At 41.2% G+C, this 10,175-nt stretch overlaps 1 protein-coding gene across 1 annotated transcript; it reads right to left on the bottom strand.

Moving 5' to 3' along the window:
• Window positions 1–290: 290 nt before the first annotated feature.
• Window positions 291–10,098, bottom strand: pfdn4 (prefoldin subunit 4). Its single transcript, XM_039800356.1, has 4 exons — window positions 9,968–10,098; window positions 8,069–8,176; window positions 3,804–3,944; window positions 291–668 (listed from the first exon to the last, which is right to left on the bottom strand). The coding sequence occupies exons 1-4, from the start codon at window positions 9,989–9,991 to the stop codon at window positions 537–539; spliced, it is 405 nt and encodes a 134-aa protein (XP_039656290.1). The 5' UTR covers window positions 9,992–10,098; the 3' UTR covers window positions 291–536.
• Window positions 10,099–10,175: the final 77 nt, after the last annotated feature.

Genomic DNA, 10,175 nt, shown 5'->3' with positions numbered 1-10,175 from the left:
ATGCACGTTGGCTCAGTTTGTCGCTCCATTTCTGAGTGAAGATGAAATTGGTATTTCAGCTTTTCATTTTCATGTTCTTTGTAAAAGACAACGTGTAGATCAGTAAGAGAGGGTACTCATTTAATCAACTTGATTTGATTATGAACACCACAAAATTATGAATAAAGGTCAAGCAGATTTTTTTTTTGTATTTATTATAATACGTTTTGTTTCTCATTTTTTTTACTTTAGTTTGTTCGACAGAGTAAAAAAAACAACAACATGAGCATTAAATAAGGGACCAATTAAAAGACGTTAGAAATGATGGGCATTTATTTAGTCTCCAAATCTTTGTTGTCCTTGTGAATTGGTTTGCCAAAATCTTAACTGAAGAATCATACAACATAGGTGCAAACAAAAGCCAGAAGCTGCAAATCTAAGCCGTCCGTGCCGAGTCCTACTGGACGTTTTTGTTTGGCAAACACTCGGTGGATGTGATACGAGAGCTGGGTGAAAAAGTCCGTGTTGGGGCAGCTTGTCAGTGTCCATTTCTCAGCTCAGCTTTCGTCTGCCTCCAGGTTAATGTTGTTACCAAACTTGGCATAGAGGTGGACCTTCAGATCACCCAATACTTGCTGTATCGCTGACACTCGTTCCTCAAGGCCTTTGACCTCCTGCTCCAGTGTTTCCTGATTACAGAACATAAACTCCAATTACACCACAACCCACTACAGTTTTCCCCATATGAGGCATGCAACGACGGGCATTTCCATTAATTGGTTTTAAATCAATTACTCCCACTAGGTGAGTCGATAATAACACACTCTGAAGGCAGGAGGAGAAAATGTGATGAGGAAAGAAAAAAAAGAAAAAATAAGGCTGTGTATATTAAATGTGCACTAAATTATAATCAGCATATATTACGAGTTGAAAAGTGAGCTGTTCGCAACACGTTTGTCATTCCATCAGCCTGGGCCTGCCCTGTGTGATGAAGCAGCAGCAGATACAAGGACTAGGGACGCTCAATATGAGGAAAATATGCCATACGGGATAACGTTGTTGAATATCGCGATAACAATATGACTTCAGATAAACAGATATTACTATTTACTCAGTTCGGCCTTTCTGCTGCTTTCAGTATTCTGCTAAAATACAACAAAGTGCTTTTGAATTTAAAAAATGAAATCATTTACAAGGTTATTTTATTAAACAAATTGAACATTGAATTGAATATAAAAAGGCACCACTGGAAAAAAATGATTTTCTACATTTAAAGTGCAGTTTTCTACTGATATTTTCTTTCAACTCACAAAAAAATCTCAGGGTGTCTTTCGTGATGCGTTTGTTGCGCCGGTTGATATCGCGATGACGATAAAAAGAAAATTGTGCAGCCCTAACAAGGACAAACAGGAAGATCCTGGAAGGGACAGATGACAAGGTGCAATCTGAAGGCCAATGGCTGCCCTTCTCTATGGTGCAGCAGCTCGGAGGCACCGATACTGGCCAGCTCTTCTCCCAAAAGGTGCACCAAGAGGGATCTCAAGCGTCCCAAACGGCTTTGGACTGTCTCTCACTGTTCCAGTGCTCTGGACAAACTATCACTGCACATATAAAGGAATGCTTCTACATTTTGTGAATGGTGCTATTGGCTACTTAGTAAGAGTTAGATGAGAAGATCAATACCACTCTCATGTCTGGAGTCTTGTTGTCATCACAGTTAATTCAATTTTGCTAAAATAAGTTACATTTGTGACATACAAGCAAATGCATTAACCTGTATATAAACTTAAAAAAATATATGTAGTTCAACTCATAAAAGACAAAATACACTGTATGGGTGTAAAAATATTTTTTGAATTGCAATGCAGTTATGGGTCTAGACTGCTATCTCCAAATATGAATAAAGTTTGGGAATTAATGCATTTTAAGGAACTGATGATTAAAAATAAAGAAAAAAAAAAATTCCATTGCGTTTTTCACTTTGGCTACAAACTACAAAAAAATCTGAAAAAGTCTGGCGATTGTGTCACTTTTTCATTCAACACATTGTGGCATGATCTCCTGCTGTATACACATGCCAAACACCTGATTCCAATCTGCATCACAAATAAACGCACCCTTTGTCAGATTTACGGATTATTCTTTGTGCAATTGTGATTTGTAACTGCGATTTGCTGCGCCGCCGTTTTGTCTCGTCCTCCGCCGCGGCGCGCCATACCACACCGGGCGAGTCTCAGAAGCGGAGCGTCTTGCTGCCCGACTCAGATTATATTGACTCTACAAGTGCTTTACAGAACAATCGCGCGTTTATTAAGCTAGTTTCTACCTTCCACTCCAAGCACTCACTGCAGTTAAACTCCATGCCTTCTCTTTTCTGAAAAAAATAATCCGTTATGAATGGCCCATTGAGCCGTATCTCACCGGGCACTAAAAGTTATCATCGACAACACTATAGCCAAATGTGGCTGTAGTGTTGTCGATGATAAGTTTTGCTCAAACCATGCGCTCAGTGAAAGAGCTCGGATAGGTTTTGGGTGCACTTTTACGCCCCGTGCCGCTCCAGTGGAGCTGCTCAGTGGCCAGCAGATCAGACTGTGGTTGTTCTGGGCAGCTTCCAGGTATGAATGTGGAACTGTGTGAATGTGATCAGGGCGTTCCTGCAAAAAAAAAGAGGCTGCCTCTCAGTGAACCTTCCCTGAATAAATAAAGGTTAAAAAAAAAACAAAAAAAAAAACACGACAGCTCTCTCCATGAAAGCACAAGTAGGAGAGCACAGCAACAATAACTTCATAGAGTGTGTGAACAGACGCATGAAGCATGTTAAAACCTTTATTTTCAGGACTTTTCTTACTGTTCTTTCTGAAGAAACTGATTTTCAATTAAATCCAGTTCTTTATAAAAAAATATATATATATAAATAAATAAATAAAAACCAGCACGCAACAGGGACACATGCTTTCATTTGAAAAGGATTCTGTTGTGAGAACATAACATGAATACTTATTAATAACACTTAAGGCTTCATGCACATTGAGACATGAGTTAAGATTTTGTTGGTTGTTTTACAACCTAGACTTTATTATAACGTTTCTCATCAGCAGCTACTCGCCTTTTTCGAGCTGCTTCTTTTTAAAAGATGATTTTTGGGGGGCATTTTTAGGCCTTTATTTGAAAGGGACAGCTGGTCGCAGGTCAGAGTCAAACCCTGGCCCGCTGCGTCGAGGAGTAAACCTCTATATATGGGCGCCCGCTCTACCAACTGAGCTCTCCGGGCGCCCTTTCGAGCTGCTTTTAATTGTGGATTTCTTTTTCTAAACTCTGTTAAGTGTCTTGAGCGTTGTAAAAAGCGCTATTTAAATTAAAAAATGCGTTGTTATTATTATGATCTCAAATACACTCTAATGGGGCAATCATGGGGGCTTTTCAGAAATGTTAGTAAATCCCATTGTTTAAAACAGGAAGCTCAGAGGATAGTTACACATACCTCAATGTTTCACTGGCTTCATTTTGCTATGAGGCAGGAATTTGTGCAAAATAAACTACTCAAACTCAATACAAAGCATGTAGTCCGGCTCTGGTTTCAATCCAACTGAGTTAAGAAAAGATCCATCTAAATATTATAATGCAGCACAACTTGATGACACAAAGACAAAAAGTATTAGTTGAAATAAAATAAAAAAACTGTGAGAACACTTGCCACATTGTTTATCAAATGACTTTCTAAATCTTTCATGATGTTAATTCTCCTCCACAGGCTTAACGAGGGCCTTCTACGGATGATTACACATCTGAAGAGTATGGAAAGGTGTGAAGAAGAAACCTACCTTTGCGGCCTCCAGCATCTCTTGCGTTTCTTCCTGACTGTGACTGACAAAGACATCGCCGATTTGATATGGGATCAACAGAGAGTCGTCGTCTAACATCATTAGGTCATCGCTGGCATCCTGTAAGTTCTGCAGCGATTTCTGCAAGGGAGACATTAGCAGGTCGTTAATCTCAATGTGGGCTGTTAACAAGTTAGTATGAGTAATTTAGCACAGTGGTTCTCAAACTTTTTTCAGTAATCTACCCCCTTTGAACTGTTGTTTTTTAAGCCAAGAAGCCCCTGACCAGCCCAAAACATATTTGTTAGAGAAAAAAAGTGGTGCAATAAAGCGCTGTCAATAATAAATTCACTAAACAACGGTGTAACTGAACATTTAAATGCTATACTTCAAATGTTTAGAATCATCACTAAATATATTTATTTTATGAATTACAGTATGCATGACATATTTTTAAATTAGCATTTTGAAAAAAATCTCACGTACCCCCTGCAGTACTCTAAAGTACCCCCATTTCAGAAACACTGATTTAGCATTTGCATTGCACTTCAGACCCCACTTAAAGGTGCTGTAGGTAGGATTGTGAAGATCCAGGACATAGCCAAAGAAATTGGAACATCAACAACTTCTCAGTAGGGTTGGGTACCGTTTGGATTTTTACGATTCCGATGCCGAACCGGTACTTTTAAAACGATTCCTAAACGATTCCTAAACGATTCCTAAACCGATTCTTGAAAAACTGAAAAATGACATAAAACAAAGGCTTTTTATGGAGTTTTTTTTTTTTTTTTATTGAAAATTATTTAAATGTAACAATATATTAACGTTTTAAAGTACTTAAATATATAATAAGTAAACCTAAGTCACCTAACACAGAACTACAATAATTTAACAAATAACAGTTACACTATTAACAAGTAACAACAAAATAAATGTTGTTGAGTTGGTATGCCAACCAGCTTCAAACTTTAGCGGTTCTTTTGCAGAAAAATGACCATATTTGCCTTCTCTGGCAAGATAGGACACCTCTCCTGACTTATGGCATGTAGGCCTACTGCATAGGAGAACACTCTCTCAGACGTGTCCAAGAGGTCTGTACACACCCAGGTAGGAGTTTGAAAGGGCAGACAATTTGGGGAGGCTGCTGGAGCTGCTACCCCCGCGACCCGATACCGGATAAGCGGACGAAGATGGATGTCTCGCCTCCCCCACCACCAGGCTACAGGGTCTTATCTTGAACGATAGACTAGCAGAGCAAGTGTAATATGTTTACTAGCGATCATGTGCAGTCAGTGAATGGTTAATATGCTTTTACGTCTGTTTTGGTGAGCCCAGAGGGAAAATATGCCATTTTAAAAGTAGCCTACATTTACGGTAGCTAGCTAACGGTAGACTACAGAGAAAGGGTGATATTTTTACGTCCGTTTCAGAGCGTGTACAAAAAGCCATCTATCAGCAGTGATTGTAGAGTCCATGTCGGGGGAATAGCGCGGACACGCGCTTCACACCGCGAGCGGGCACGTGCGCCACTCGGCAGAAAAGGGAGAAAGAAAAAAAAAGAGTCTGCCGCTGTCCAGAGCGACAGAGGGAAAATATTTCAGTCGGAACCGAAATTCGCGTTCTAATCCGGTTTGAATACTACCGTTTGGGTAGGAACCGGTACCATAGTGGAACCGGGTTTCGGTACCCAACCCTACTTCTCAGTCCCTCCCACCTTTCCGCTAAAGCCCAAAACGGTCTCCTAAGTCCCTCCCCCCACAAGGGAGAATGAATGTGTGTGCATGAGCAGTATATAGGCTCATTGGAGATGAGCCAGGTCTGCGCAGAATCGATCAGCGGCGATCGCCGCCCAATGCATGCCGGTTAGATTTGTGTCCGACTTGATCCCGACTCGCTCCGACGTCACACACGCGTGGGCAACGATTACAGGCGAGATGCAGCTCATCTCGAACGAGCCTATTTACACGCAGTTAAGACACGGCACACACAAATATTTATTTTCTATCTTTTCTTTAATAGAACATTTGTTGAATAGATAATCGATCACTATAAAACAGAACTATATAAATGACTCCTGGTGTGGGACATTCACACACATCTAAAGTGCAATGTTAGAACCATTTCCTTCTTCTCACATCCAATATCACACTAAAATATATATAAATAACAAATAAAATAAATATAGTCTTACAGTATAAAGATATTTCTCAAAACACACACGCAGGCCTGTTTGAACGTCAACAGTAACGTTACCTGAAAACATAAACGTCACACAGATGATTTTACGTCACCACTCATTTTACACAACAAAGTTTAGTTTTGTTTAGCAACAAAACTAAATGCTGAGGGAAGATTACTACGTTTTTAATGTTGGTTTGGAGCGGTATGCATCCCCACTAACCTGGAAAGCGTTTTAAGCAGTAACGTTTTTTGTTGCAGCGGGGGCGGCAGCGGGGGCGGCAGCGGGACCGCAGCGTTCGTTAACGTTAGCTTCTTGTCTCATCTGGGGTCTGATAAACAGTAAATTCATCAAAGTCAGTGTGCCCAACGCTATTTTTCGATAAACTGTAGCTGTCTGTTCCAGTTGTTCAGCCTCAGAGGGGAGAGAGAGCGGCTGACCGTTCGCCTGAGATCAGTAGAGCAGACGGTTCCGCAGAGCCCCACGAGCTCTCGCCCCACGAGCTCTCGCCCCACGAGCTCTCGCCCCACGAGCTCTCGCCCCACGAGCTCTCGCCCCACGAGCTCTCGCCCCACGAGCTCTCGCCCCACGAGCTCTCGCCCCACGATATTTCTCGTCGGGGTTAAAAGTTGTCCCGTGATATATCGGTACACAAGTACAGAATTCCGCAGGTATTACCGATAGGGCTTTGACTTTTGCCCAAAAATCATATTCGAAGTTCGTTTGTTTCTTAATATTAATATTCAAATATTTATTAATAATATTTTGACCATTAAATGCTTTCAGTTTAAAAAATATATATCAAAAGTCAGACCCTGGACACTTTCTCTGTAGTCTACCGTTGGACACAAACAGTATGCTTTCGACAGGAAGTTTGGAGCTTTCACCGTAGCCTACGCAAGTGGTCTGATGTTTATACCATAGACTGTAACAGTCTTTGGTTTATACTCGTGTGCTGGTGTATACGTCGAGCCAGTGTGTGTGGGCGGTGTTGTCAACTTAGCGACTTTTTTTTCTTCCACAAAAGCGACTAGCGACAAATCTGGCGACTTTCTGTAGAAAAGACAGCGACTTTCTGTAAAATAAAAAAAAGAGTCGCCAGTATTGTCCAGCGAGCACGCCATGTATTTCTCTCCTGTGGCCGCCGAAACAGTCTCCTCTCTCTTCTGTTGTGTGACTGAGGAGCAGCCCCCCCCCCCTCTGTGCTCTCTCCTCATGTGCAGCAGCACTGGCAGGTAGGAAGGGGAGAAGGGACAGGGTGCGGCGCCGGTGTAGGTAGGAGAGACAGCGGAACGCGACGGGAGAAAGACGCCGCTGAGCTGGTCTGGCCCTGGCCTGGCCTGGCCTGGCCTGGCCCTGGGCCAGCCAGCCTTCTTTGAGGATTAGGGGGGAATGCACCGCTACCGAGCCACGGCCGAGAGACGTGCGTCGCCGCGACGTGTAGTTACATTTTGAAATGCGTGAAAAAGCCTCGGAATCTGAACTGAAAACAACGTTTACAAGCAAACGCATTTACAAAAAATAATGCCCATAACAGGATCGAATATTAAGGGCTGGCTAATATTCGTTTGAATATAATTTTTTTTAATATTCGAATGGTATTTGAATAACGAAGTTCGGAGTCAAAGCCCTAATTACCGAGGACCAATGCGTAAATCAAATCGGTGCCAAATTTCGGTCCGTCAGAGCGCTTAAGCACAAGCTTCTCGGTCCTCTCTGCATCTTTCACAGAGAACGGGGCTCAGCTCTGACGCACGCACGCACGCACGCAACGCAGACACCTCTCAGTTTATCATATTAAAATCAACAGCACCACAAACTACAGCCTCCAAAATGGCCATTAAGTTTACCCAACACTTCCTTACAAAAGTTTTAAAAAGCAACATTTCAATCCACACGAAAACAGGACTGTTGCAAGTGAGGTACATTATCCTATGTCAGTTAAGAGACACAGTATCAGGTCTAAACACAATTATATTATTCCCAATGAACCCCATGATTATCCAAAATGTTTGAAAAATATGACTTTTGTAAACTCAGCTGAGCAGACAGTGAACCCTGAGTGTGTGATATTAACGGCGCTTACTTTCTTTGCCTCAATTTCATTTTTCAGCTCGGTCATCCGACTCGTGTTCCTGGCAAATTTATTGATCTTCTGTTGGTCTTCAAAAGTAACATTCACATCTTCAACTCCCTGCAAACAAGAGGAAAACAGTTAAAGCTGTGCTTAAAGTCAGTGGTGGACGGCAACTCCGTGCACTTTCTCAAGTACTGTACAATCCTGAGGTAATTGTACTTTACTAATTTACTTACTTAATAGCCACACTTCACTGGGCCTAACATTTTGTTGTCATGCAACTGTTCATTCTGTATGTTATAAGAGCTGTCTTTCTGGTGCAGATTGTTTGTATCTGCATATTTTACATTGCTTTTATCATTGATTGTACTGTCAATGCTTTTATTCTAGCATCTGTGCTTTTAAAGTGCTCATATTATGCTTTTTGGCATTTCCCCCCTTTCCTTTATTGTGTTATATCTCTTTTGTGCACGTTATAGGTTTACAATGAAAACAAAAAGCCCAAAGTCCACCCCAAAGGGACTTACCATCTCCAACAGAAAACACTGTTCACAAACTGCTCCAAACAGCTCTACTGTAGTCCAGCCTTTACTTCAGAGACAAACATGGTCACTTTGTGACACACGTTATAATGCTCGCCTAGCTGCTAGCGTGGCACGCCCTCATACTCTGCTTCTGACTGGCTAGTAGTCCTTACCTAGCTACTGCGCATGTGCGACTCCCAACAAAGATGGAACAGAAGTGAGATGTCTCACTCTGTGGCTGAAACTGAGAGCTTAGCGCACAGGGTGAAAAGAGGAGCTGCAGCAATGTGCAGTACAACAAAAATATGGTGTTTTTTGAAAATTAAACCATGTAAACCTATTCTGGCACAACCTCGAAATACAATTATGAATATGAAAATGAGCATAATATGAGCACTTTAACTATTGCCTGCTGGGGACTACAGATGAAAATGAGCCAACTCTGGCATATTTTCAGAAATGTTATTAATATGCACTGTCAGTGTCAAACAAAGTAATTTACTAAACTGGAATATTTATAGTCCACTGCAATTCAGAAGGAAATTATTATTAATAATTATTATTAATAATCTATAATTATAAGATGAGTAGTTCAAATTAGCTCAACCTTTAACAGCTGCAACGTTAAAGTGATGGACACATGAATGCATCAATAAATATCATTCACTAATATAATACATATTATTCTGAAACCGGCCATTCTGCATAGCTAATGAGTACTCTTTCGGTACTTTTAATTTTGCTAATACTTTTGTACTTTTAAGTACAATTTTATATGCAGGACTTGTACTACTTGTAACAGAATATTTCTTCACTGTGGTATTGCTACTTTTACTTAAGTAAAATTGATCTGTGTATCTCTGGTTTAAGTAGACCACATAAACCGAACATGACAAAATCCAGTTGGTTCACTAGCTAGCTACGTTTTAGAATTAATATGAATGGTCACATTAGCTAGCTAGCTACCGTTAGCTAGCAAGCTATAGCTAGACAAGACGACAGCTTGAGTAACGGTAGTGTCTTGTCAGTCACCGTTGCCAACTATCACAGACCTCGTTCAGCTGGTTGTTATCATCATCATCATCATCATCATCATCATTAGGCTAGTAATTTCTCAGGACCCTCGGTGGATTAACTTTAAACACAGGATACATCTAGCTAATGTTACGTTAGCATTACGCTAGCTACTAACGTTGTCGTTGACATGAGCTAGCTACACGAGGGCGTGACCATGATTTGTATATTACTGGCACCGGCAACTGTGGCTTCCTCCCCCCCCCCCAACATACATCTCTACTGTTTTTTATTTGAATATCCATAAGTGACTGCAACGGAGTGTATCTAACTCAAGAACGAATACAACAAATATTAATTCAATACTTACAGGTCCCTTCATGGTGGCTGCCATCTCGGCTTCCTCGACTGCACATAGACTGCAGTTACTCCACAGAACAGTATGGCCTCATCGCCACCTAGCGGGGCGGAAACCCTTTACAGAATGACAGTCAAAGATGACAGTAAAATGTTTTGAGTTTTGTCCATTTAAACACATATTCTGGTTGTCCCTCGTCGGCACGCCTGCTTTTAAAATA

The sequence above is a fragment of the Perca fluviatilis genome, chromosome 5, assembly GCF_010015445.1.
Source record: "Perca fluviatilis chromosome 5, GENO_Pfluv_1.0, whole genome shotgun sequence".
Taxonomy (NCBI): Eukaryota; Metazoa; Chordata; class Actinopteri; order Perciformes; family Percidae; genus Perca; species Perca fluviatilis.
The sequence above is the reverse complement of the archived record's forward strand: the minus strand, read 5'-3'. Positions and strand labels throughout refer to the sequence as shown.